The sequence below is a fragment of the Labrus bergylta genome, chromosome 12 (assembly GCF_963930695.1).
Source record: "Labrus bergylta chromosome 12, fLabBer1.1, whole genome shotgun sequence".
Classification (NCBI taxonomy): Eukaryota; Metazoa; Chordata; class Actinopteri; order Labriformes; family Labridae; genus Labrus; species Labrus bergylta.
This window is the reverse complement of record NC_089206.1, coordinates 4,617,981-4,645,804: the sequence shown is the minus strand read 5'-3', so window position 1 is coordinate 4,645,804 and position 27,824 is coordinate 4,617,981. Positions and strand designations below refer to the sequence as shown.

Genomic DNA, 27,824 nt, shown 5'->3' with positions numbered 1-27,824 from the left:
TCCCGGATGAGGCTCTCTGCTCGTCCTGTATGAGCGCCAGTGGCAGGTGAGCCAACGTGCACTCTTTTACCTGTAAACACAAGACAAACAAAACATGGAAACGACACAGGGGACGCAGTTTCTCAGATTCCCGCTTCAGACGCGACTTCAGAGCCGGTAATGAAACTTCAGTGAGTCGTCATCGTTCACAGGAGATACATTTGTAACGTCGCTGTGATTGTCATTGTGCGGGACGCTCTTTTGGTATGATGTAAGTAGTCTTTTAAGTTTTAAAAGGTTTTTTTTTATCGATGAATAATACAGCTTAGTGATGTCAGTGTCGTTTTTCAGCTCATTTTACTGTTAAATACACAAACAAATTGATGTGTTGTAGTCATTAACCTCCTTGTATGGATGTGTATGTACTGTATGTGATGTTTTCTATGTCCACACATGTTAGCTCTCACACTGTAGCATCTGTTCTTTTTAAATCTGTCTGTTTGCACAACGTGTTTGAATAGTACCATTCAGAGCCACACCTTTCCGTTCATTTATCAGCTTCATATTGTTGTGAACAAACACATGTTAAAGGTTACATGTTTAATGCCTCTCTCTGTTTTAAACCTCCAGTCCAGGAAATGAATGACACCCCTTTCTCTTCATTCTCCCATCTGTTTTCTCTCTCCCTGCCAGACTGCAGATCAGATCCTGATCCATCACCCTGATACTCACAGTGTTGTCACACACAGCGCGGCGGAGCTTACACATGTAATAAGGTGGGTCAATCCAATCCACTGAGTCTGAGGGGAATCAGGTCAATTCACCTTGATACCCAGGTTGCATCTGTCTGATCTTGTTCGCCGCATTCCTGCTTACACTCGCCTGTTCTGTTTGAATTGCTTAACAGGAGTCAGATGCTTGTGACTGTGTGTGTCGGTGTGTGTGTGTGTGTTTCTTTCTACCTTTGCCACAGATGACACTTTATTCAGCATGACCCCTTCTCTAACTATATTTAGCAGAGTCACAAGAAGGTGATTTTTTTTAACCATGGGAGACTAGTTTGAGCTTTCTTCTAGTAAAACTGTACATGTCTTAGACTGGTTAAAAAAGAAAGAAAAAAAAAAGCACAGAGTATAAATAAAGCTGCCTTTTGTGAATAAGATCAAAGTTTCAAGATGATTCTTTTGAGTTATTTTTAGTTTTGACAGGTTTTCTTGTCTCTGCAGGCCGTTTCTTTTTCTTGGTAAACGTTTGTTTCTCTGGAAGGAAACTGGCTCCATTTTGCAGCCTGCAGTAACAGGAGACTTTTACCACCATGCAATCTTGATTTAATCATTTCGGACCAAAGGTAACACTGCCAGATTGTGCATGTCAAGGTGACTTTCGCTTGTAGGTTCCACGCTGCAAACGAATAGAGAAACAAAGGAAAAATTGCAAATTACATGGATTTTAATGTAATCTTTCCTCCGAACAGCAGAAATATCAGTTGCATTAAAGCTTATTTTGGATCTAAGCAGGCTTATCAAACACCGCCATACTTGTTTGCATTTGGATTTATTGCTGGTAGAAGCTTGTTTGAGCGATTGACTCCATGTGTTACAGAGAAAAAATGGCAGGAAATAAAAAAACAAGAAGGTCTTTTAGCTCCTTGATACGTTTTCTCAAAAGTTGCATCATCATGATGGTTTTTTTTTGTGAATATCTTCAAACAGTAAATGGTAAAATGTGATGGAGTCATGTTGGTGATACACTTTCCATCAGGTTGAGACTCAAACCCACACAGTCATGTACAGTCCTGCACAGTCCTGCACACACATGTTGTGGAGATCTCTGGCTTTAATTACAGCCTGTGTGTGTGACTCAGGTGGTGCACAAGGGGCTGCAGAATTAGCAGCCGAGAGGAGGTGCTGTGAAGTAAACCTTATCATCAGGAAGTGATGCATGCATGTTAGTTACAGGAAATGTCACCGCAGCTTACTGTTGTTCTGCTGAAGTGTGAAACAGTCTCTGTGGCCTGTACTGTAAGGTCTGTGCTTTTACTGTTTGACTTCTATGTTGACATGTAAGATTAGCATTCTGCCTCTGGTGCCATTGTGTTTTTTTAAAACAACTCACCTTTAGTAAATGTTGATACAGCAGGGTGAAAATTTGAGTGATGAGCTGAATTTTTACCCAAATTATTTTGGGGTCTTGTTTGTCTTTTATTGGAGAGGACAGCTGAAGAGAGACAGAAAATGATGGGAGGAGAGAGTGGGGGAGATGACATGGAGCAAAGGGCCGAGGTCAGATTGACGCGACCGCTGCAACGACGACTTTAGCCTCTGTACAGTACAAGGGGGCGCTCAACGTGACCGCAAGTCTGTTGCCAAATATTTCGATCATCTGTCTTTGATGCTTTATGGATCAAATTATAGTAAGGGACATATTCAGCATATTTTCAGATTCTCAGAACAGCTTGTGAAAATAACTTTCAGGTGGACTTCAATGTGTGTGTTCGGTCGTACACAAAACAGTGTTTAGTTACTTTGAAATACATAGTGTACTAGGGGTGGGAATCACATGGTTACTCACGATACAATATGATAGCAGATAAGCGAAACATGGCCTAAGATAATTATATCACGATACAGCGATTCTGCAATAATCTTGAAGTTGCATTACATTCAAATAATAATCAAAACATCAAACACATTTGGTGTCAGTCTCATCTGTTATGATGCTTCAGCCTTTCATTTCTTATCTCAGCTTTCTTCTTCTTCTTCTTCTTCTTCTATCCCGCTGTCAGCTGCTTCTCTGGCACATTTCTTTCACATTGCCCTCATTCATGTCATAAGTGACATCGTGGAGTCATGAAGCACTGGCGGGATGAGTTACATTTTCAGGGAAATCTGTTTGGATTGCAACATTTAGGGAAAAAAATAACTGAAGTATAGATAATAATCCTGATTTGATAATTGTATCACACAAGACAGGACAAAGATATTATGCAATATTATTATTCTACCCCTCATACATAGTGAAACATCAACAGAGCAAAAAACATTTTTGTTAATATCTGATGTTATTATTCCACTATATCACCAGGCCCCAGGTAGTTTTTCTTGTTAAGTGGAGGTGATAAACACACAGTAGTCATTCCAGCCCAGAGACATGGAAAAAGTTGGATTCCCCCCTTTGTGTCTCCGCCGTATGTTTCTATTTATCTGTGTGCTCTTTCGTACTGAAACTAATGACAAGTACACGTCCTGAGGCGGCATGAGAGTGACACATGAGCTGTGGGCGGGCTGCAGAGCTGTGCAATTGTAAAGAAAGGAGGAAAAAAAAAGACGACCACAGAAACCACAGTGAGGAAGTAAGTAATGACTCAGCCGCCCAGGTGACAGATAAATAAACATCTTGTCTATAATTAGCAGAACTTGAGGAGGAGCGTTTGTCTGGCACAGAGGGAAGGAGACCACTACCAGGACTCTGTAACCCTTTGATCATTTGCAGTAAACCTCTCGCCAGAGCCAAGTTATTTCCAGGTAGGAAGCTCATGATATAACCTCTTCCTTCACAGATAACCAGCAAACCCAGTGACCAGAACACCGGCTCCTCCATCATCATCCTCCAGCATGGCGAGCCAGGACCCGGTCAACCCTTCACACGCCACCTTTGACCTCTTCATGCAGGCGCAAACCTGTAAGGATGTGAAGCAGCACTTTGCGGAGCTCTGCAAGCAGCTGGACATCAACCCTAAAGACTTCAAGAGCTTTTACAGCAAGTTAAAGGAACGACTGAACTACTGGAAGGCCAAAGACCTGTGGAAGAAGCTGGACAAAAGAGCAGTTCACCAAGAGTACCAGCAAGGGAAGGCGTGCGCCAAAAACAAGGTACTGGAAAACCTGTCGGCCTCTTCTGTGTGATCTATTTTAAAGAGACTTGGAGGTTAGTCTTTTCTGTCTTTTTGAGGAGAACATGTTTTACATATTGTCCCTAACAGGGCTGTTTAACCAGGATAAAGAACCACTGTGAGATGACTTTGACAGATTTGACAGTTTCTAAATGTGTGAAGAAAAGTGGCAGTGATCACTTTGGCATCGTAATGTTTATTTCCTCTAAATTCATGATGTGATATTCATGCAGTCTGTGACAAAACAACATGTCACCTTGTGTCACAAGAACAAGATCTGTAGGATTTCAAATGAAATGATTCACTTGGCAAAAATCTAACTTTTTAATGAAAATTAGATTAAAAAAAATCTTCTTTTTCTGTTTTGATTAGACATCATTACTATTTAAGCATTTAAGTTAAATTACCTTTCTTCCTGTCCTGGCTCTTTCTGTCCATCAGTCTCCACGGTTGAGTTGTTGGGGGTCAGGAGTGGCCATGTGGTAGGGTAGGTAGTATCAGTGTTGTCACATCAACACAGCCTCGGTCTGTTAAAGGTGGCAATGCTGTTTTTGTTGTGGTCGCAACTAAGTGGCCAAAGGAAAGGTTATGTAACTCATGAGTCAGACATAGGGGCTCACCAGGGATGACGGATGTTTTCAATGAGTGCTGCTTAGCCTTACATGAGGGCACCAGCACTTTGTCCATTCATCCATCCATCCATCATCTGTGCCACTTTTCCCACTCGGGGTCGCGGGTGGTTTGGGAGCCGATCCCAGAGTACACCCTGGACTGTTTGCTAGTCGATCACAGGGCATAAGTACCTTGTGATTATGTCAAATTCCATTGTTTGTTCAGATTATTTGTGTTGTTTTTGTTTGGTGTGTCAACTTATCCTAAAATCTTTTTGTAATGATAATTTCATGAATTAGTTTTAACTAACTACAATCAGGCATAGTGGTGTTTTTTTTGTTGCTATCCATGAGTTTTATTATTTAATGTATATAATGGTACACAGCCCCTTTAAGGCTCCAGTTTTAAGTTACATTTGTTGGGCGATTTTTGCCTTTATTCGATAGGACAGCTGAAGAGAGACAGGAAATGTTGGGAGGAGAGAGAGTAGGGGATGACATGCAGCAAAGGGCAGAGGTCAGAATCAAACCCCCGATCGCTGCGAAGAGGTTTATAGCCTGTACATAGGGCGTGAATCGGCCTTTAACCAAACGACAGCTTGGATCGGCTTCATTCCTTGTAATGTTTAAATCTCTGACCGCTCCAAGGCTTTCCAGTGAATTCCAAAATCATACTTGTTAGCCCCTCCAGGCTTGAAGCTAAAAATAACAAAGCTTTGCCCCGTAGAGTGGTGTTACAACATTTTATTTACCTTAACTGTCCGGCCTGATCATCCCTGCTGTGACCGTGTGTCTTCCTCCTCTCTCTTTCTGTAGTGCCTCGTGTTGGGCGCTGGACCATGTGGGCTGAGGACGGCCATCGAGCTGTCCCTGCTGGGCGCTCAGGTGGTGTTGTTGGAAAAGAGAGAGTTCTTCTCCAGAAACAACGTGCTCCACCTTTGGCCCTACACCATCTGCGACCTCCGCGGGCTCGGGGCGAAGAAGTTCTACGGGAAATTCTGCACCGGGTCTCTGGATCACATCAGTGAGTGACTTCTGGCTGCTGTTGATTGACCGTCCTCGACTGTGTCTGTGAACAATGGCCTTTTAAATTACAAATTAACTCAACCAGAAAAGTTTATAAAGCCTTTTGTGGCTGCAAAAGGAGCTGCATGAAGTTTGATAAATTGCCTCGAGTGACATCACTTGGGTCGATGTTGGCTGGTGCAGAAGACTACATTTGGAAAATCTTGGGAATGTGGAGTCTTGATGCATTTTGGGTAATTTAGTAACCTTATGAGTTATGAGTTAACCTTATGATAACCTTATTATAAAACTCAAGATTAGTCAGACTAAGTGAGATATTTGTCTTGGACTCTTCACCCATGCTGCAGCCATAAAAAGACAACAATCAACATTGTTTATATCTGCCAATATATCTGTATCTGATTTTTGTCTCCCTAATATCGATGGCGGTATCAGACCCAAAGATCCCATATTGGTCGGGCCTAGTATATTTAAACTGTCTGCACTTTGTATTTATGAATTTCCTATTTATGAACTTCTGTACTAGTTCACGTCTTTGCTTCTCATTCTTGATTTGTTGGAGAGAGACTGAGCACACAAGATTTCATTATTGCTGCTGCTTCACTGTAACCGCTGTGAAAAAGACAAAAGAACTTACTCGTTCTTACTTCCCGTATGCATGACTGGCTGTACATTGTACATTGTACTTCGTTATCTAACACACACACACACCCACACACTTCCAATGCAATATACATGTGTGTGTTTCCAGGCATCCGTCAGCTGCAGCTCATTCTTTTGAAAGTGTCACTTCTCCTCGGGGTGGAGGTTCACACCGGAGTGGAGTTTCGGGGTTTGATTGAGCCCTCAGGAGACAATGGTACTTAACATTTCCCCAACCTGCACTTTGTCATCACCATCAGCTGTTGTTTTGTAAACGTAGAATATTTAAGAAAAACAAAAAGTATGCAAAGCAGTCGAGTTGTTATGAAAGATGCAGGGGAGGTTCTGTGTTCATGAAAGTTTGATGTGTTTCTGACAGGGTGGATGGCAAAGCTGCAGCCCGGGTCTCATCCCGCTGCAAACTTCCAGTTTGATGTCTTCATCTCTGCTGGAGGAGGCAGGTTTGTCCCTGATGGTGAGACAAACACGCATGAACTGTTGAATCACTTCTCTTACAAATGTTGTAATATGGGACGCAACGGCTGCGTGCACGACATTATGCAATGCCTGCTTGTTACACATAATCAAAAAACGTCCTACAGCAGCCATGTTTAAAAAAAGTGAGCTTTCCTCAGCCCTAGTTTCCTCTCTCCTTAAAAACATCAGGATTCAAGCACAAAGAGCTGAGAGGAAAACTGGCAATCGGCATCACTACCAACTTCATCAACAGAAACACGGCAGCGGAGGCTCAGGTCGCAGAGATCAGCGGGGTGGCTCGCATCTACAACCAGAAGTTCTTCCAAGACCTGCTCACTCAGACGGGTAGGAACCTTGGGGCTCTATAAATAATGGACATCACTGCTGTTACTTCACCCAGTGGTTTGTCAACCGCCTATTAAGCCACAAGTTCTTCATTTTCTGACATAATTATGCTGGTTTTCTGAAGCCAGAAGTTACAAAATTCTGACTAAATGGTGGTGATGTAGAGGGGGGAGGGGTCTGCAAATTCAGAGTTGGCCAGTCCAAGCCTGTTGGACACCTAACAGTGAGCTAGCAGCACCTACCTGTCACTCAATGTGGCCACATGACTTTAAATAATTGAAACAGGTTTGTTTTATGAAATTCACCCTGAGTGAAATGTTCAATAAGCAAAGAAACCTGTTTCTCTCTGCCAGGCTGTATACGTTTTTACTTAACGGGCTTAATGGGGATGGACTCGCTTGTGCAGCTGGCCTCAAGTGGCCACTCGAGGAACTGCAGATTTAGTTATTCTCGTGTGTGTGGGCGTAGTTTTTTCAGCCATGGAGGTTCAGCCATTGGTGGGCGGCTGAGGCTCAGAGTTGTCATCTCTCAACCAGAAGGTCGGTGGGTTAAATCCCCTGCTCCTGCAGCTACATGTCTGATGTGTCCTTGAGCAAGACACTTAACCCTGAATTGCTCCTTCGGCGGCCTTCGAATGAATGGCATTAGTTACTCCTGATGGTCACTTTACATAGCAACCACTAGCATCAGTGTGTGAATGTGTCGGTGTGACATGCAGTGTAAAAAATAGAATTTAGCTTTGAATAGTCAGAAGACTAGAAAAGCTCAAGCTCAAGTCCATTTACCGTTTGGTAGGAACACTTATTACATCCAGAGTCGTGTGAAACTGTTTGAAAGAGGAAGACTTTCTTTTCTTTTCTCTATTTCAGTTTTCTGTTTAAATATTGAAGCAAGAAAAAGAGGAAATCAGTTGCTTTGCATAACGGGAGAGAGCATGAATTATGAAGTGGAGTCACAGAACCGTCACATTCCTAATAAGAACATGAGCTCATTTTTTTTTCATTATTTTATTGCTCTCCTGTTGTGCCTTGCTTGAAAGAAGCCCCCCCTGAAGGCGCGAGTTGAATGTTCACACTGTCAGGTCAGGTTCAGTGTGAGGTGTTAAAAAAAAACTAAAAAACATCCGTGCTCTGGTGCTAAGTTTTAATTTCTTGTGAAAACCCTGATGAAGCCGAGCCTTCACTTCCGACCTCCTCTGCATGTACTGCACCTCGGTTTGCAGCAAACATTACAGACATTGTGTGAATCACTTGATTGCTCCCACCTTCTGACCTTCTTGCGACTCTGTATGCTCACCCACACTCTAATTGAAAATGCATTAGCATACAGGTTAATGACAGAGAGAGGAAAACACTCTTGAATAGAAAAATGCCCTTTCTGAATCCATCATTCTCTTACACTGCTCACCCTCTCTCTCTCTCTCTCCTTCCTTTCCATCATCTATTCCAGGTATTGATCTGGAAAATATTGTCTACTACAAGGACGACACCCACTACTTTGTCATGACTGCCAAGAAGAAGAGCTTGCTGAAGAAGGGGGTCATTAAACAGGTGGGAACAACACATCCATTACCAAGAAAAAGTGTGATTCTTATTGGCAGCTGCTGCAATCCCTGGACGATTAAGAGAAAAAAGAAACAAACCAGATTGATGAAACGGGGATGCGAGTGCTGTCAATCATTCCCGTCTTTCTCTGCAGCCTGGCCTATTAGCTCCGGCAGTCACCTGGAGTAGAAGAAGTGTCATGTCTCATCACATTTCTCCCTCTGTCTCTCTGCAGGACTTCAGCGATGCAGACGAGCTGCTGGCTCCCGCTAACGTTGATTTCGAGGCTCTGTGTCGATACGCGCAGGATGCCGCCTGCTTCGCCACAGGCGGCAAACTGCCTGACCTCCAGTTCGCTAAGAACCCGTCAGGTCAGCCGGACGTGGCCATGTTCGACTTCACCTGCATGCACCGGGCCGAGAACGCCTCTCTGGTCAGGGAGAGGAGGGGGAAGAAGTTGCTGATGGGTCTGGTTGGAGATTGCCTGGTGGAGGTATAAACAATGAGGCCTCTTGGTGTTTGAATTCAATTTGGTCATCGTGCTAAACATTTAGGAAGGTAAATGTCATTGTTAGCATTGTCTTTAGCATTCTGAAGTTAGCATTATTCTAACCGCAGCCTCTCATAGCCGCCAGCCGTGGAGTCTTCCTCTTGTTTACATGAGATTGGGAGTGTTTTGAAATCTGAGAGTTTGAAATGCCGGGCAGCTGCTTGTTTTTCCGTCCCATAAGTTTTAATCTGCCTCATATTGTGATACTCACTCACCGTATGAAATGTTTCTGCTCCACTTCCTGGTGATTGTGAGAGCGTCTTAATGTGCTACAGCCACTTTTTCTTGTTCTCTGTCGTGCAGCCTTTCTGGCCTCTGGGCACGGGGATCGCTCGAGGGTTTTTAGCGGCTTTCGACACAGCGTGGATGGTGAGGAGCTGGGGCATGGGGGTCCCGCATCTCAAGGTCCTGGCTGAGCGGTGAGTCAACGTCATAAAACTACAAAACAGCATTAAAGACAAAGAAAGAAAGAGCATTTCATCTTAACATCATGAGCCACATCCTGCAGAAAACCATGGAGTTCATTCATGATGCAACTACATCCTGTTTCTTCACTACCTGCTGTAGACGGTTTGCTGATTCAGTCAACTTCTGCAATTGTTTTTGAAAAGAAAAAGTGTTACCTACTGTTTCTAAAATATACACGACAGGGGCGCGCTGGCGGCGCGGTGGTTAGGGCGCGCGTCCCATGTGTTGAGGCTCTCGTCTCGGGCGGTGGGCCCGGGTTCGCTTCCACCCGTGGCCCCTTTCCGCATGCCGCTCCCCGCTCTCTCTCCCTGGTTTCCGGCTCTGTCCACTGTCCTCTCTCTGCATTGAAGGCACGAAAAGCCCAAAAAATAAATCTTTAAAATATACACAATACATACATTCATCAATCAGAATCTGGGTTTATTGCCAAGTACATTTACACATACAAGGAATTTGACTTGGTGTATTGGTGCTACACAATTAACAAGGAAAAAAAGAAGAACTAGCATCAACTTAAATAATAGAGTATAAGAAGTTATTACAATATATAAAATATAATTTAAAAATGTAAGATATAAAAAACACAAAGGGCCAGATTTACTAAGCTCCCAATTAAAGAGTACTAAATTGCGTGTTCACTCCAAAAGTTTGCACGTTTGGTTGGTGGGCGTTTTGCAGGTGATCTACTAAGACAATTTGCGTGAATGACACCAGGTGCAAACCTTGTGGAGGCCGTAGTATTTAAGTAAGGTTTTTGCGTGTTCTATTGGTTTACATCACGGAGAGTTTGGACAGAAAGCAGGACGACTGCAAGCGCAAAATAGGTCTTAGTGGGAGAGGCAAATAAACGCACAATACTTTCGAGTTATAGGAGATAAATCTGAACAATAACAAATAAGCAAAATAACAAAAAAAATGTGGTTATAAGAAAACATCGGCATTAAACAGGGCCTCTCTTTTCTTCCCTTCATCTTAAGAATGAAGTGTCATACATTGCGCAATACACTCGCCGTTGTTGCGCACCAGACAGCTGGCCAGCGCTGCGTCTGATCGGACATAAATGCCCTGGAAAGAGGTATCGAAGACGGGGTTACAAACAGTGGTGAGGTCCCCCAATCCAAGCGTCCTACAGCGTAGCAGCAGCGGCTTTAGAGGGAGGTGACGAGCGCATTATGGAGAGGAGCGCACCGGAGGGGGCGAGCTGGTGGAGAGACGCGCGACCCGAGAAAAAGGAAATCCCCAGTTTAAAATATAATGTTGGTGAAATGAGGGAAATAGGAGGAAATAAATGTCAATGTTGAAATTCTTTAGAATGCAGAGGCTGTGGATGTTCAGTTTTCTTTGGCTGTAGGCTATGACAACAATAGCCTGTAGTTTAATCAAGGTGTTCCTCTTGCTTAACGATTAGAATATTGAACCAAATTAAAAAATAAATGCATGCCATTTATTTTTCTGTCATTTGAAAAATGTAAACACAATCTTTATGCCTTCTTTTGTTGTGCCTATGTCTCATCATAAATACAATCACAGCAGCCTGTTGTGAGTAACTCTGGTCTCCTGGATTAGCACGTATTTGTAAAGGTGTTAAATACAGACACCGTCACAATCTGGGTAAATCACAATGCGTGTACTAACTCAACTTGTTTGCATTTTCTCCTCCCAGTATTTTGCACGCTAGGGCAGAAACGCCCCATATTGAATATTCATTAAGGCAAACGTACTAAATGGTCAATGCGTGTTGTTTTGCTCATTTGAAAGACGCAATCCTCACTGCGCGTCGTTAGTAGATCAGATAGCACATTGTGTGCTGGTGGTATCAAGTTTGCACACGTTTTAAGACACAGATTTAGTAAATCTGGCCCTTATTCTTTAATTTACTCTGTTTTTTGATCTTCTATTTGTTGAAGAAGTGTTGTAGTCATTTAGGGATCGAGACAGAGTCAAGACTAAGATCAATGCAGGGAGAGACCAAGACAAGAACAAGACCATTAATGTCACAGAAAAATGATCATCTTGTGTGCAGCGGGCGTGTCACTCACTTAGATCGTAACACTGGGAAGGTTGCGGCCGTAACCGAGGGATAAAAATGAAACTACAAATGAATAAATGAATTGAAGTTATTTGTTCTTTTAGAAAGAGGAATTTTCCTTCTAATAGTCTATCAGTTGTGGTCTTGACTGCTCTTGATTCAAAATCCGGAGTCCGCCCATTCTGAGATCGAGACAAGACCGGGTCAAAATGCTTTCGATTCTGAGACGATTCCGAGACCGAGACCTTCAAAAAGACCGATTTGGAGTACCACAACACTATATTGAAGCATGTTGGGTTTTTTTATCTCTCCTTGAATGTTTATTTGATTTGTGGTAAGCACATTGAGGGGTCTTTATGTAAGAAATGAGTTTTATAAATAAATCTGCCTTGCCTCATCTAAGGATTCAAACATCACTAAAATAAATAGATCTCCTTGATTAATGTAAAAATGCACTAAGTCGTCAGTTGGCCTGTGGATAGTCTAATCAGCAACACGTCCCAGCTTGAGATGATAAGTGAGAAATAGAGTGTGTGGTTGCATATTTTTAGAACTAATTCAGCATGACTCCTTTATGTGATGAGAATAAAACAACGAGGCTTCAACAGCAGTCGTTTTTTTGTCCTTTGAATGAGTCCATTTGGAGCTTTTGAAATTTAAAAGACAAACGTAGACGGAATATTAGGGTCACATTAAAGAAAAAAAGTCTAAAAATCTTAAGATTGAAGTCGTAAAATAACCAGGAGGAAGTTGTTAATTTACGATTTTAAATCCGTAAATCAATTTAAATGAGGCGATGGTTAAAACGATTATTCTGAAAGGTTGTAAAAGAAGAGCAGTCTGAGCGAAAAACGATGAAAGGAGAACCCTCAAAGACATTTCATCTGCCACAAAAGATACACTTTCCTTCAAGTCAGTGTGGTTCTCTCTGTGGAAAAGCTCCAGTTTCTTAGCAGTATCTTTTCAGGGTCCTGATAATTCTGACAATGTGATGCTGTTGTGCCAAAAGAATGTGTAGTTTCATATCGGCATACATCGTAAATTAATGATGTTAATCTCAAAATCTCCAATCCCCCCCCCTTAATACTCCTTGGTATAAATATACATTTCATTCACAACAACATGCATCACAGTCTGAATGATCAGACTGTGATGCATGTTGTTGTGAATGAAATGTGGAGAACCTGGTTATTTTAACGATCTTAACCGTGGTCCTTTTAAAAAAAAAAAAAAATCAAACTTTGAAATAAGAGGAGGGACCTGCACACTAGTTTAATGCCAGACAGCGTCTTTTTTACGTTAAAGAGTTCTGTCTCTGTTCAAAGTGAAAGTCAGAAAAACATGCAGTCAAGATTTTTTTTTTTTTTTTTACATTTCTGGGTTTTTTTCTGCATCCGTACCTTTTTTTTTTTTTTTACATGTTGACTCATTTACAGAATCTCATTTCTAAACTTCTGTGTTTTCATTTCTTCTTAAATGTGCAGAGAGAGTACCTACCAGGTCCTCTCCCAGACTACACCAGAAAACACCAGCAAGAACTACGCTGCTTACACCATCGACCCCAAAACACGCTACACCAGAGTCAACATGTCCTCCATCCACAGCCACCAGGTCGGCACCGTCATCCTTTATTTACTCAACACAGATTGAGATCAGAGTTACTTTAATCAGACACACAGACTACAGTCTAGTAGATAGTGTTGTAGTCAAGGCCACACTGACCGAGACCAAGACATACTCGAGACCAGAGTCCTCCGAGACCGAGACCAGACCAAGACATTTAGGAGTCAAGATCGAGTCAAGACCAAGACCAAGGCAGGGCGAGACCGAGGCAAGACCAAGACCAAAATTATAACTAAAGAATTATCAACTTGTCTGCAGGGGACGTTTCAACTATGACACCGGGAGGGGGATAAAAATCAAACTAAGGATGAATTGAAGTTAAAAGTTCTTTCAGAAAGACGCGTTTTCCTTCTAATGTGATGACATAGGGGGAAAAAAAGCTTTTCAGTGGTGGTCTTGATTTAAAAACCTAGAGTCCACCCAGTCTGAGACCGAGACAAAGAACGGGTAAAAATGATTTTAATTCCAGGACGAGACCAAGTCCGATTTCAGTACTGCAACACTACTAGTAGACACAGTCATATGCATAAAAACAACACAGCAGAAGGTACATTCCTGTGTGATATTATGATATATTTAATGATATGAAGCTGCTGCATCCAAAATAAATCCCTAGGGGAGTTTTTTGCTCCACGGAATTAACACAAATGAATCTGAGGCGAGATGAAGGCAAGCTCGATTTTCATCTGACTGCATGATCGCTTTTTTTCTCTTATTTATTGTGATAAATTCAGAATTCTTGATGCGTTTATTGCAATAATGAAGAAGTGGTAATTAATAGTGCGGCCCTTTATGGAAGGAGATTTTGATTATTTTTAATGTTGTTTGATGAACTCGTGGAGCTAGTAGAAGAATAAGTTAGTCCATGAATGTCAGTCTTATCTACCTGTCCCTTTTTTGTAGGTTCATCACCTGTATGACATGGACAAATTCAACCCCTCTATCAAGAAACCGAAGAGTAACCCGTCTCCCATGCGTCAAGGTCAGATCGTTTATGATTACTCTGTTACTCTTTATCTTTTCTAATCAGCTGTGTTGAGCTAAGGAGGAAGCACTCTGTCACTTTGTGGACACTGACACATCATATAACATATATAATCCGCCATATTTAGATATCAGAGACGGACGTGTTTTTTTATGACAACCAGGAAACCACAAAGTTCTCTTGTGTGTGTCTTCTCTTAGATTCGGTCAGCGGTTTTGAAGAGTTGTTGAAATGGTGCCAGATACACACGGCAGGTTACAAGAACGTGAATGTGAAAGATTTCACTCAATCCTGGAGGTCTGGACTGGCTCTGTGTGCGATGATCCACCACTTCAGACCTGAGCTCCTGTAAGTGTCTCACCTGAACTCAGCTTTGTTTTTATCTGACAACACGGCTAATGTTTGGAGTCATAAAAAGAATCACATTTTTTACAAGATGAATCAATAAAATGATTTTTAAAAATATGGAAAGAAGGGGCACAGATGGCCTCTCTTCCCTGATTTCCTGTTTAAAAAAAAAAAGGCATAAAGGCCCAAAAACAAATCCTAATAAAAATTGGCAATATAAAAAAGTATGAATGACACAATAAACAACTAACAACATCCAACGATTTGATGGATTCACCACCATCATCAAACCCCCTCAATGATTCATCCTGTTGAGTAATCTCTGATGTTTGTTTCCTCCACAGCGACATGTCCTCTCTGGACGAGTCCAGCGCTGTTCACAACAACCAGCTGGCCTTCAGAGTCTTGGAGAAGGAGCTGGGCATCCCTCCTGTGATGTCTGTTGGTGATTTAGCAAACAGCGGACAGATAGACACGTTATCCATGGTCTGCTACCTCACACAGGTCAAAAAAGCCTTCACTGATCCCAAGAAAGGTAAGAGTTTGGCTATGTTGGACTTTTATTTTGAAATGGCAAATTACCAAAATAAAGGCAGGCAATATATTCACATAAAGTCCTTTTTCTAGACTTTTATAAACATGTTGATGCAAACGCAGTCCCACATAGATGTCTAATGTCAACATGGCCACACGTATGCAATGTACATACCAATGTGTCCTTCCTTTTAAGCTGTCTAAATGTATCCGTAAGTGCTAGCCTCCTGGCTAACATTAGCTTCCTCTGGGCCCGCTTACTTCAGTTACATTACACACACAAAAAAACGTTCATATCATTTTAAGAAGAGGGGGTTTACATTTTGAAACGGGCTACACTTTACTGGAGCAACAATAAATAAAATGTGTGTTCTTGTTACTTTAAGAGGTAATGGTGAGTGTATAGGTGTGCTACTTGTCCCCAGAAAGCCGTCCCCTTTACCCCCCTTTATGGGCCGCCTTGCAAGTAGACTCAGAGTTCAGCGGGATTTGAGTCTTGAATACATTAGAATACATCACAGAAAAATCACAGACTATATGAAAAGGATTTGCCTGAATTGAGCCACGTCGTCTGCAACATGAATGATTTGCAGATTTCTCTTCCTGCTATTCCTTTAAAGAGCCCATATTCTGCCCTTTCTGGGTTTCCTATATTTAATCTATGTTCCTACTTTTGTACGTTCACAATAGATAAAGTCTGAAAAAAGTGTCTGTTTTCATGTACTGCTCCTCCTTGCTCCCTCTACGCTCCGAGTCCGTCAGCTACACTCTGTTGAGCCCACACTGTTAGACCCCACGTGGGCCAAGTCTGCTCTGATTGGTCTGCCGATCCGCTCTGTTGTTATTGGTCAGTTGCTCAGCACGCGTCTCGGAAATTTCAACATGAGCTGCAGGTCTTGCCACAACGAGCCAATGGGCTTAGATCAGTGATCTCACACTGACAGTGACGTCGCACTGACACATTTTTATGGAGGGGGGCTAGAACCGAGCGTTACATGCAGCTAATGCTACAGCTAACAGGAGGACGTAGGAGAAGCCGTGTTTCTGCGGACTTTGAATTTTTGCACCTAGATGTGTCTAAACATGCACAGGACACTTGGAAAACACACTAAAGAGCAGATAAAACCAGAAAAAGCAGAATATGGGACCTTTAAAACGATAGTCTTTAAAAACATCTATGTATTGGGGATTTTTCTGTTCTGTTTGTCCTATTTCTATGTAAAAAAAATTAACACCAGAACTCAAAGACACATTTCTTCCTGCTGATCAAAAAAACCCTTTCTGGTTTTTATTTTGATGCATTTTTTTTTTTTTTTTTTTTACAAGAGGAGAAAGAAAAATGATCCAAAGGCCAAAAAAAGTTCTCTGCAACCAATCACAGTCATTTTGTAACTGATCTATGGATTAATACTTCAAATGTGATTTTATCTTCTGATATATTTTTGCTAATAGTGCCAGCAGCATCAATGTTACATAACTCTGTTGCTAAGACACCGCTCAGCATTAGCATCACCTTAAAAGGGTCAGGTGTCCTCCCACTGAAATCTGTTCAGTGTTGAGAAGTGATCAAACCGCTGCTGTCTCTTTAAGAGCTGATTACCCAGAATTCATTGGGCTTCTTAAGTGGCTAGTGCTGTGCTCAGAGCCAGCCTGTACTGGTGCTGCTGCTGCTGCTGCTCTCCTGCACTAAACCAGCAGGCAGAGCAAAACAGGCACGGTGTGAACCAGGCTTACCTGAAGGAGAGATCGACCATTCCTGCACTGAAGGAGGATTTTCTCCCGGCTCGTTGCAGCAGAGGTATTTTTTACAGCAGGAGGAGTTTGAATGAGAAGCCTAAGATTTGGAGGCAGTGAATGAGCTGAAGTGGGTGTGATGATGTACGCTCTCTCTCTCTCTCGCTGTCTCTCTCTCTCTCTGCGTGTGTGTGTGTGTGTGTCTGTGATGCTGCGCTGCTCTGCTCTGCTCGGGATCCGCTGACTGATGTGCAGGCAGGAGGGAAGCTGTCAGTCTCCGGTTACCGTCTCTGAATGATGAAAGAGTGGGAGTGTTAGTCAGAGCCGGGGCTCAGGAGTTTTTTTTATGAGGCTTGACAAGTGATATTCAGCTGCTCCTGCTGCTGCTGCTGTGGCGTTAGAGGAAATACAAGTAAGAGGGATTATTTATATTCCTGACAGGAGAATTCAGCATAAAAGGACAAATCTTGAAGATATTAAATAAAAGGAACAAAGAGAATATTTTGAGCCTCTGTATGCAAAGCTGCAAGTAGGCCAACAGCAGCATTCAGTCTTTCTCTCAGGTTTGCAGCTAAGGTGGTCAAAATGTTCAACTCCAAAATGTTTTACAACGATACAATCTGAATTATTTGAATGATTTAATAGTGTCTTAAAGTACCGAAGCTTTGAAAAATCACAGATTCTCAGTCATACTTTTACCTCAGTGCTGCCATGAGAGGCAGCAGCGGTCCATTTAAACTCACAGGTCGGCAGATACTAAAGTCATTTTGGTGTCTCATAGAAAATGTAAAGTTACGTGTATTCCTCTTACAAACAGAGAGAAGAGGCGGTGAGCTGTGTGAATTGTATGTATGTGTGAAGTTAAGACAGTGTGCAGTATCAGGCGCCTACGTTTTCTATTGTGGTTCCAAAGGTATCAACACAAATATCAAAGTTGTGTGATTTTTTTTTTTCCTGGTATCTTTTCAGCTCTCCTGACCGTCTTATTTGAAGCCCAATATTCAAACAAGATAATTAAATCCTTTGTTTTTCCCCCTCTTTGAAATTTTCCTTCTTGTTTTCTTCTCTGCCGATTTCAGACTCTGCGACTCTCTTGCCGTTGTCCAAGCCTCTCACTCTCTCCCAGGCGCAGTCAGCTGTCTTCTTCCTGAACAAGCTCAAGCACAACTCTCTGCAAAGACGCAAGGTACGCACCGCTGCGACCGGCTGCGGCTCGGTGTTTACACAGCACCCAGAAATGTTTGATAAAGATATTTTCCAAACACAGACGGGGCTCGCTGGCGGGAGTTCACGTCTGGGCCGTCAGACGTGACTCACATTTGTTTTTGAGTCTCATTTTTTTTTTGTTTCTGGGACACGTTGTCAGAACCGAGGGAAGTGTTTTCAATAAACATGGTTTTGTGTTTATGTTTGGATGTCCTCTTTATTCGTGTCAGATGATGAGGTTTTCTTGTTTTCTGCAGGAAAAGTTAACAGCTGAGATAAGAGGAAGAGCAAGTGAAAAAAGGATGGGAGATGAGGACAGCGTGAGTTGAAACTTTCTGCACTGACTGATCTCTTTTGTATCTGTTGTTTCCCTGACGTTACCTCTTCCTTTCCGCAGACGTTGGTGCCTCCAGTGTCTCCCGAGCTCAGCCCCACACCCGATCCAGCTCCCGAGCTCGAGCCCGACGGCGATTCTGCTGTGTCGCTGATAAACAGTGAGGAGTGTTACTTCTGCGGTCAGAGGGTCTACGTGCTGGAGCGAATCAGCGCCGAGGGGAAGTTCTTCCACCGCAGCTGCTTCACCTGCCACAAGTGTAGCATCACGCTCAGACTGGGAGGTTACACCTTCGACCAGACGACAGGTGAGAGTGCTAAAAGCCCAAACATCCAGACTTTACTGATAGCAGACTCACTAGAGCTGAGGCTGCAACCACCCCAATTCAGCCAGACCACGAGGGACCTGAAGCAGCATTTTTGCTGATTTTTTCAGAGTTCACTTTGAGTTCAGACTTCACCAGACGTCACTGATTTATTTATGCACATTGCATTGCAACACAGCTGTGTCATTTTTAGTTTTTCTGATTTCCAACTGCAAAAATTTTAAAAGATCTTATAATGAACATTTCAAAAATACCTGAATCACGTTGTCAAAATTTAGGTTTATTCATAGAGCACCATTCATATGAGGCGATGCAAAGTGCTTAACATGTATTGTAACATTTCCGACATTAAGGTCAAAACAGAAAAGGAAAAAAAAAAAAAAAGATCACATCCCTCACCTTAGATCAGCTTTGTTTTCACCTGACAACTCAACTCATGTCCCGAGTCGTAGCAGAGCCAGAAAAATAACCACACTGTGAAAGCTGTTTACTACATGAGTTTCTGTTCTGTTTTTTCTATTTCTATGGTAATTGTTTAGCACCAGAACTCTACAGACACATTTCTTTTGATGCATTTATTTATTTTTTTTGCTAGAGGAGAAAGAAAAAGGCATTTTAAGGCCAAAAAGTACTCTGCAACCAATCCGTTTTTTTAATTGATCTTTGATTTATCTTCAAATGCACAAAATAAGACCCTTAAAAAAAACCCACATTTTTACATATCCTCAGAATGATAAGTTATGTGTTCTGCATGTCTGCCAGTGTTCTCGTGCTTTGAAGTCACTGACTACGTCATGTTACCTTCCCCAACAGCCACAGATTCACAGACTGGTCTTGACCTAAATAATACAGAAATATGCAGAAGAAGCAAACTCAGAGGCCGAGTCTTTCAGAACAGTAACTTGTATTTACTGTCACAGAATGACCATGTAGGATCTGTATGACCACGTTGTGATGAAGGCATTTAAATACTTCTAAAAGACAACACAAACACACTCGTAAACACATATTTACACATACAGTATGAATGTCTCTCATCTCACCCCAACCTTCTCATGGACATCAAACAAAAACGTGTTTTGTTCCTTCATCTTTTTGCTATTTATTTGTTTGTAATTTTTGTTTAGTGCTTAAACAAAGGGGCCTGCTAGCTGAAAAGTAAAGTTTTGTACATTTACCTAAGCGTTTTTTTCTAGTTTTGTTTTTCTCAAAATTTGCAAAATTACAGGGTAGAATATAGCTTCCTGCACTTCTTCACTTTTCTCAATAGAGGAGATGAACTGAACGACATCTCCTGTGGCTGATATTCTTACTAATCAAAAGTTCCTCATACGACGCCACATCAAAAATACAGAACTATCCCTTTTCCTGCTTTTCACCTCTGCCGATGGGGACCTTACATCTACACTGCCGACATGTTAGCTTGAGTATTTGTGGCTTTTGTGTCACAGAAAGTCTTGCGAGTTAATCTGGCACAGAAACGGCGCATGATCAGCTCTATTTGTGAGGTCAGCGACCACGGACAAACAGGCTGAAAATCAGATGATTCTGACCACCAGCGGGGTCATCGGTGCTCCTCTGGATCAAAGGTATCGCTTTGTCCACAGAGCTCGCCAAAACAAATACAAAAGTTTGCTACGGCCCAACACTAGATATCTAGATATTTGAACACAACCAACAGAGTGCCTGCCTTGTTAAAAAATAGAATCAAAACTCCTCTCTTACCGGAACCAGGACACCTCCCCCCCCCTTCTAAATGTTGTTGAGGTTTCCTGAGTGTCTGTCTGTGCTGTAGTGATATTTCATCTCTAGTTTTTTTTAGCAGCTTCTGTCTGCTAATCGATCCTCCCTCCATTGAAGCACTTGATGCCGTGTTGTTGAGTATAATGCTCTTGTATTTCTGCTTTCAACAAGCTATTGCCCTTTTTTTTATTACATGTTCTCTCTGAGTCGAGATTTGCTCCGATAAGTGAAGCATCACTTATTCATTTATCTCGTTATTAATAATTTGCGCTCAGCCCCCCTTTAAAGGGGTCCCATTAAGACTGAAATGAGATGAATCATTTAAGAAAACAGCAGGAGGGGGGTGTGTGTGTGTGTGTGTGTGTGTGGTGGGGGTTCTGATTCATTTTAAGCACGCCAGCGTTCTTTTCATTCAACGCCTTTTTCTCTGCCGTGTCCCCTCAGGGCGGTTTTACTGCGAGCTGCACTCTGAAGAGCTGGAAATGGGAAACGGGGCAGCAGAGGCATCGTGCGAGGTGGGTCACTGAGCAGAGCAGATGTTGAAGCGCTCTGTTGCTCACTACACCAGACGCTGCACGCTGAATCTTTGTGTTTGTTCTTCTGTTACACAATATTCTGTCACATGTTGCGTCCGCCTCCTGGTGCCGGGTCGTGATGTCGTCGGCCCGCAGCTGCAGCAGCGCACCACTAATGAGAGAGTGTTTGTGACAGAGCAATATGTAGTCCATGAACCAAAAAAGAAGAAATATATCTTTTTGTTTCTGTTTCTAGGATGGCATAGGAACTCTCAAAGAAGAAGAAGAAGAGAACGAGCTCTCCGGTGATGATTACACTCTGTCTCCGTCTGACGAGGAGTTCGAGTACACTCTGGAGTGTGACTCGCATAAATCTAAAGGAGAGGATGAACCTGAGTCCGAAGAAACGTCTCAAGAACCTCCAGATACGTGCATAGATTCTTGGTCTAAACCCGAGGAGGAGACAGAGGAGCTGATCCCGAAGCCTGTCCCGAAGCCTGTCCCGAAGCCCCGCGTCTTCCGACAGACCACACCCAGCCCTCACCCCTCTCCTCCGACCGCAAAACCTCGCACGATCCACCTTTCAGACCCCCCGACTCCAGAAAATCATCCGTCTCCTACGCCTACAAAAGGGAGCTCCAAGTCGGCTCCGGACTCCCGCCCCAAGCAGTCGCTCAAAAAGCTCCAGCTGACGGCGGAGGAGAAAAGCCAGCTGGTGAATCTGCAGAGTTTAAGCGCCGACTCGGACTCGGAGACCCCCGGGGGGTCGTCCTCCTGCTCCTCTTCCTCTGCTACCGCAGGGGGTCCGAGCCCGCCGAAAGCAGAGGGCCTGGACGGCCAGGAGGAGGAGGGCTATTGGAGCGGGAGCACGGCCGGGCACATGCGGGAAAAGAGGAACCGGCGCTGCTTCAGGAGGAAAGAGATGCCGGAAGGGCACACCCGAGTGCGGTCGAAGTTTTCCCCTTGGAATCTGTCGTCTCCGAGGATCAGCAGAGACACGCGGCTCAGTGTCCACATTAATCACCCGGGGAGAGTGGGTGAGTCTGGGTCACTCATTTTCCTCCTGTGTCTTTAGTGGAGGGAAATATGTGCAGATGTTATTGAGATGTGCGTCCGTCTGATCACATTTTTTTCCCTCAGAAACAACATTCAGACATGTTCACAGCGCCTCGGAGGAAGGCGTCGACGGAGACGATGGAGACGATGATGACGACGACGACGACGACGACGATGAGATGTTTGGACAATACGACTTTGACTTATATGATGAGAAAGTGAGGAGAGAAACTGATGCGATGTCTTTCGTTTACATTAATAGAGACGCTTCCTGTTCTGACACTCTTGCCTGTAGTTTCAGTCGGTGCCGTCGGACCCCGTCGAGGCGGAGAAGTTGGAGCTGATGAAGATGAGGACGCTGGAGCGACGAGCAAAGATGAGCGAGTTACAGCGTCTGAGGAAAGCCCAGGTCAGTGTCTATCTCTGTGTTTGAATGTTCAGAGATAGTGTCTGTTTTTTTTTTGTTTTTTATCTATTTGATTCATTAAACCTTTTTTTAACTTTGTATTTTGTCTTTTCACATTTACAAAAAAAAGATCGACTGATCAACATTTTCAAAACATAGATATTTAATATTTTTTCTTGATACCACGGGTTTTAAACGATACAGTGTCTTTTATTTTGAAGGAAGAATGTGCAACATTTTACACATGAATACAGCAGAAATCAAGTTAATGTCTGTTAATGTCTCTCTGAGTCATAAATGTCTACAGTGAGAAAGAAGCATGAGTCCCGATGGCTGTGTTGTTGTCAGAGCCGTGTTTACATGGACGGGACGGCCTTGTGTATAAAAGCTGTTTTAGTCAAGGACTAGAGAAAAGAAGAAGAACATCGTCTACTATTTCTGATCTGCACACACAGCCATATATAAATTCATCAGTAGTGTTTTTTTTTCTTGATTTAAAATGTTAAACTTGTGGCGCAATGGTTAGGGCGCACGCCCCATGTGTTGAGGCTGTCGTCTCGAGCTTCCACCCGTGGCCTCTTCCCGCATGTCATTCCCCGCTCTCTCTCCCTGGTTTCCGACTCTATCCACTGTCCTATCTCTGCATTAAAGGCACAAAAAGCCCAAAAATAAATCTTTAAAATGTTAAACTTGTATCTGTTTGTGGTCACAGTCCATCCAGAGGAGACTGGAGGAGATCGAGGTGACCTTCAAGGAGTTGGAGGAGAAAGGTGTTGTGCTGGAGCGGACTCTTCGAGGAGAGGCTGGTAAGACTCAAACATTTACAGCACACTCTCAGGTTTTTCAGATTCTTTTGTCAACTGTACAAACATTTATTTAAACCTGCAGTAAGAGATTTTTGAAAGAACAGCAGCTTCTGTCCAAAGTGCTGTACAATTAAACCAGGACCACAGTAGCTACAAGTAAATAGAGAGACACACGATACAGAAAACAGACAAACCTCCTTTTCAGGTCCAGAGGGCTCTAATGCTAACACATAAAAGTGTGTTTTAAGGAGGGACTTGAAGGAGCAGAGCGATGTACATCAGTGTTCATTGTGTGTTAGTATGTCTGCACTTTGGTGCTGAGCAGGTGGTGCACAGTTTGACTTTCCTGATTTCTTTTTTGCTCAAAATAGCTGCGACAATCGATACTGGAAAGTCGCTGTGAGTGCACCGACAATGAACATTAATGTTTCTGCCCGAGAGGACTAAAAAAAAAAAAAAGAGCTCAAACATGCTGCTAAGAAGTAGATTCAAAGTTTGTATTTTTTTTTTTTTTGAGACTGTGTTTAAAAAACTCCTTATTTTATTACAAGCAGAGAGGTTTTAGATTCACCCAGATTTTAGTCCCGTGATGCTCAAAAATATAGTTTCATGCTGAAGAATTCGAAGCTCTATTGTCATTAAACTGACGTGCAAGATGACAATACAGCAACATGGCGTTGGCACTTCTAGAGTTAAACCTTTTAATATCATCAGAAAGTTCAGAACAAGTAGAAACATAAACGTTTGGTGTGTGACGGAAATAAAATCCTCGCTACTCTGGTGAAACAAAGTAGAGAAAACACAAATGTCGATTTTGACAGAGAAAACTGAAACAAGTAGCCAATAAGCTTCAGTAGACGGTAAATATGAGACAGGTGTTTGTGTTTTTAAGCAGCTGAATGTTTGCCTGAGGTCTCCAGTTTCCCTTCAGACTCGCTGTCGCTCACTCACATGGCCGTTGTGTCACAGACACAGAAAATCTTGTTCCACAACTCTAAATCTGGAATTTCCATTCAAACCTGTCTTCCTCTTTTTATTTAAAACTTAACGAGCAAACACGTCGTCTCTCTCTCTCTCTCTCTCTCACACACACACACACACACACACACACACACACACACACACACACACACACACACAGAAAGTCACACTTGCGTTTTTTTCTACTTTAGGCAGCGCCGGCTCTCCTGAAATGATCGAGGATTGGATCCTGCTCGTCCACGAGAAGAACGCTCTGGTGTCTGAGGAGTCTGACCTCATGGTGGCGTAAGTGTGCACAAGTTTGTTTCCTCTCTTGTGCATTCAGTAAAAAAAAAAGTGAAACACAGTAAAAAGGCCTGTGTGTGTGTGTGTGTGTGTGTGTGTTCATAACGGGAGGACAACACAACTCTTGTGCAGAGTGGTGCGTGACAAAGTGGCCAGAGGGTCCATAACAGCTTAGCTCCGCCTCCAAACACTGTGGTTTACTGTTCAGCAGCTCGGTGAGAGCAGCCAGGCGTCTGTAGAGTCAGACTCTTTTGGCCTGACGATGACCTGCAGCTACAGCAGGATGTAATGTTGACATGAATAAGTTGTTGTTGTTTGTGTTTCTCTCAGGTCTCGACAGCTGGAGCTGGAAGACAAGCAGGGCGCGCTGGAGGTGGAGCTCAGGAAGTACATGAAGCTGGAGGGTGTGTAAACTGTTGTGCACAAACACACACAAACAACTTTAAGATAGATGTTGAAGAGAGCAACACGAGCTACGGCTACTGAGAGGATTATTGCATGCTTCCTCCTCTAATGAGAGCAACAGTGCTTTGACATTTTGCTAATATCCATCCGTGATAGGTGGGTTTAAACTTGAGGTCTAACTTAAGTATAATCTCATATCCTTTTTTAAACAGAGACAGTTGCATTATGGGTTATTTGTAGCCTGCATGCTGCTGGGCTAGCAGGTTTTATTCAAGTTGTTTGTCTATAAGAGTGAGTCATCTTTAAAAGGACGTGCACAGACTTTACCCAGATGTCCACGCGTACACTGAAGGCTTCCTGGTGCTAAAAATGGTTCCTTATGTCGAACACTTAAAAGTACAGACGAAGAGATGGGGGGGGGGGGCAGATTCTGCAGTCCACAGTCTCACACAGTCCTGTGCTAAATATAAAGTCAGCTGAAGCCAATGTGAGGCTCCTCGGTCAGAGTTATTCAAATAAAATGTGCATTTTTTCCAGTGTATAATACAGTAACATCCCTCTTTGTTACTCCCCACACAGATTTTCAGTGCTGAGCTGTTTTGGAGAAATAATACTGAAGGGTATTTTGTCTTATAAAGAAATATAAAATGACGAGGTGATATCTTTACAGAAATCTGATTCAATCTTTAATCAACCACAGATAACGAGACCCAAAATCACCTTTGAAGTTGCCATGGATAAATTCTTCTTCTTCTTTTTTTTTTTTTTTTCAAATCATAATTTTGAGTTTTATAAATAATAATACCAATCAAAAGTACCACCAGGGGCTGGGCAGACAGATTCCATATTTGTTCATTTGGATACCCATTAGCCACCACCTGCTCTTCTCGGGGTCCACTGATACAAACATGAAATTCAAATTGGCACATAGAGTGCAGTAAAGTGCAGAACAAAAGAGATGCACTGAAATGCTCCAATCAGTGGACAGAAGCAGCATTTATAGGTCACTATGGGTGCAATTCAAATGAACGAATAAAGAGTAAAATATCCCCTGACAGAATAAACAAAGAGCTAAAAGTCATTTTTAGCTCATAGAATCCCAGCTGTTAAATGGTTGTTTATAAGTAAACCCTAAACAGGTAAGTAAAATAATCTTCAGCCTCCGTGTTGTGGCTCGGTGAAATGTAATTATTTCCCTTGGATATTCAATCCCTCATTTTGTGGTGGTGGGTCATTTTCAGGGCAGACCAAAGCTGCTATCGTTCTCTGAAGATTCATCGATCTCACATTGTCATGATGATTTAATGTTTTCATACATGCATTCTCGATTTTTTGCAACTTTGTGTTTATTGGGCAATCCAAACATAGTTCATTTCTTACATCATTATTCTTTTCTTTTTTTATAATGTTACACAAAACAATAATAGAATGCAGAAGAAGAAAACAAAATGGTTATAATAATATCTTAGTTTGCCCAATTTGTTTTGTAATATAGAAAAATAAAGCAACAAAAAACAAGCAACCCACATAATTTTTTTTTTTAAAACCACACACACCCAAAACAAAACAGAACAAAACAAAAAAGTGACATACACATCACCAATGTAATTTCAGTTTTTGCAAACCGACGCTGCTTCTAACTCTGCACGTGTGAATGTTTTTGCAGGGAAGACAGCCGAGCAGGAGGAGGAGGAGGAGCGGGTCCTGCAGCAGATGATCGAGGTGGTGGACATGAGGGACTCGTTGGTGTCCTTTCTGGAGGAGAAGAGGCTGAAGGAGATCAGCGAGGAGCAGGAGGCTTTCTCCATCAGGGAGGCCAAACGGCACTCCAAGGCAGGAGCTCAGGTTCACTGGGCGTAGGGCTTTTCACACACACACACACAAACACACACATTTAAAAAAAAAAAAAAAAAAAACTCTCTAGTAGATTTCCTTTACATGCTGTTTACAAGACCTGCTGCTTTCAGACTCAGAACCTGAAACTATTGAAAGCCAAAGATGAAGCGTCTGCGGAGGGCGACCCCACCACAAGCCGTCTTTTCTTTTATCCAACCAGGATGAAGAATTCAGGCTTTATTATCGCCCCCCGGGGCGGAGAGAGATTTTCAGCCACAATCCGCCCCCCCTAGAGGGAGACATAAGCCCGGAGATGTGAGGCTTTTAAGCTCTGCCTGCAGTCATTGCGGGGTCACTGCTACGGACCACATATGAGACGGAACTCCTCGTGTTTGCTGCGCTATTTAACAACCTTCACACAGCGGATCATCATCATCTCGCAGCCTGGGACCTTTTTCCCCGGGAAACTTCCGATCGTTTGTGCAGAGCAGCATTTTGAGAGGATCCTGCAGAAACTGGCTGCGGAGCTTTAGCGGTGGATGCTGACTTTGTCGTCCATGTTTGTTTTACTTGTGACATCAAAGAAAAAGTGCTACTGTACACAATGACATACTTATACACATATCATATTCTATGTTTAGTATTTGTATACTGAATCAATTATAGACAGATTACAAAAGGAAACCAAGAAGTAGATAAAATATTAGAATTATGAGATGACGTTATCAGTCTTTGATTTTATTCTTCAGTTTATTGATGAATTTTTCTGACTTTTGTAGCACTTTCTGCTTCTTACCGCGTTCTTCCCTGTGAGCATGTTGGACCTCAGGGGTGATGGTTCAGTCCTCTCGGATCAGATTTTTGGGGATTTTCACTGTTGGCCTTCCACAGTCAGCTGCTCTTTAATTGTTGGTGTATTATATTAACACAGCGGGTTTTGGGGGAGGGGTGAGAAGGAATGGTTTTCATCTATTCCTAAAAGGTATTAATCCTCTGCAGGTGTTCCTGTTCAGACACAAAAGAGCGGTTTGTTGTTGGTTAAAAAGGAGCCTTATTATAGTCTTTTATTGTTCTGCTGCCATTTCTGTGCCGCCTGGACGGCACTTCACAGTATATCAAATAAAATTCATGCACTTTGA

At 42.6% G+C, this 27,824-nt stretch overlaps 1 protein-coding gene across 2 annotated transcripts; it reads left to right on the top strand.

Moving 5' to 3' along the window:
• Positions 1–27,824, top strand: mical1 (microtubule associated monooxygenase, calponin and LIM domain containing 1). 2 transcript variants are annotated; one of them, XM_020650268.3, is made up of 26 exons: positions 1–250; positions 673–755; positions 3,539–3,851; positions 5,299–5,506; positions 6,260–6,367; positions 6,530–6,625; positions 6,817–6,972; positions 8,422–8,522; positions 8,752–9,009; positions 9,370–9,485; positions 13,048–13,174; positions 14,090–14,168; positions 14,372–14,519; positions 14,864–15,054; positions 17,867–17,973; positions 18,251–18,313; positions 18,391–18,634; positions 20,840–20,910; positions 21,167–21,947; positions 22,051–22,184; positions 22,262–22,375; positions 23,085–23,178; positions 24,351–24,444; positions 24,775–24,848; positions 25,429–25,469; positions 26,516–26,656. In XM_020650268.3, the coding sequence occupies exons 3-25, from the start codon at positions 3,594–3,596 to the stop codon at positions 25,440–25,442; spliced, it is 3,636 nt and encodes a 1,211-aa protein (XP_020505924.2). In that variant the 5' UTR covers positions 1–250; positions 673–755; positions 3,539–3,593; the 3' UTR covers positions 25,443–25,469; positions 26,516–26,656. The 2 variants fall into 2 exon arrangements, with proteins under 2 accessions (XP_020505924.2, XP_020505923.2); XM_020650267.3 differs by lacking the exon at positions 25,429–25,469 and having other exon boundaries at positions 26,516–27,824.

Coding starts and splice junctions, on each gene's coding strand:
- mical1 (XM_020650267.3), top strand. CDS start 3,594: ATGGCGAGCCAGGACCCGGTCAACCCTTCACACGCCACCTTTGACCTC. Junction 14,520..14,863: donor CACTTCAGACCTGAGCTCCT/GTAAGTGTCTCA, acceptor TTTCCTCCACAG/CGACATGTCCTCTCTGGACG. Junction 24,849..26,515: donor GAAGTACATGAAGCTGGAGG/GTGTGTAAACTG, acceptor ATGTTTTTGCAG/GGAAGACAGCCGAGCAGGAG.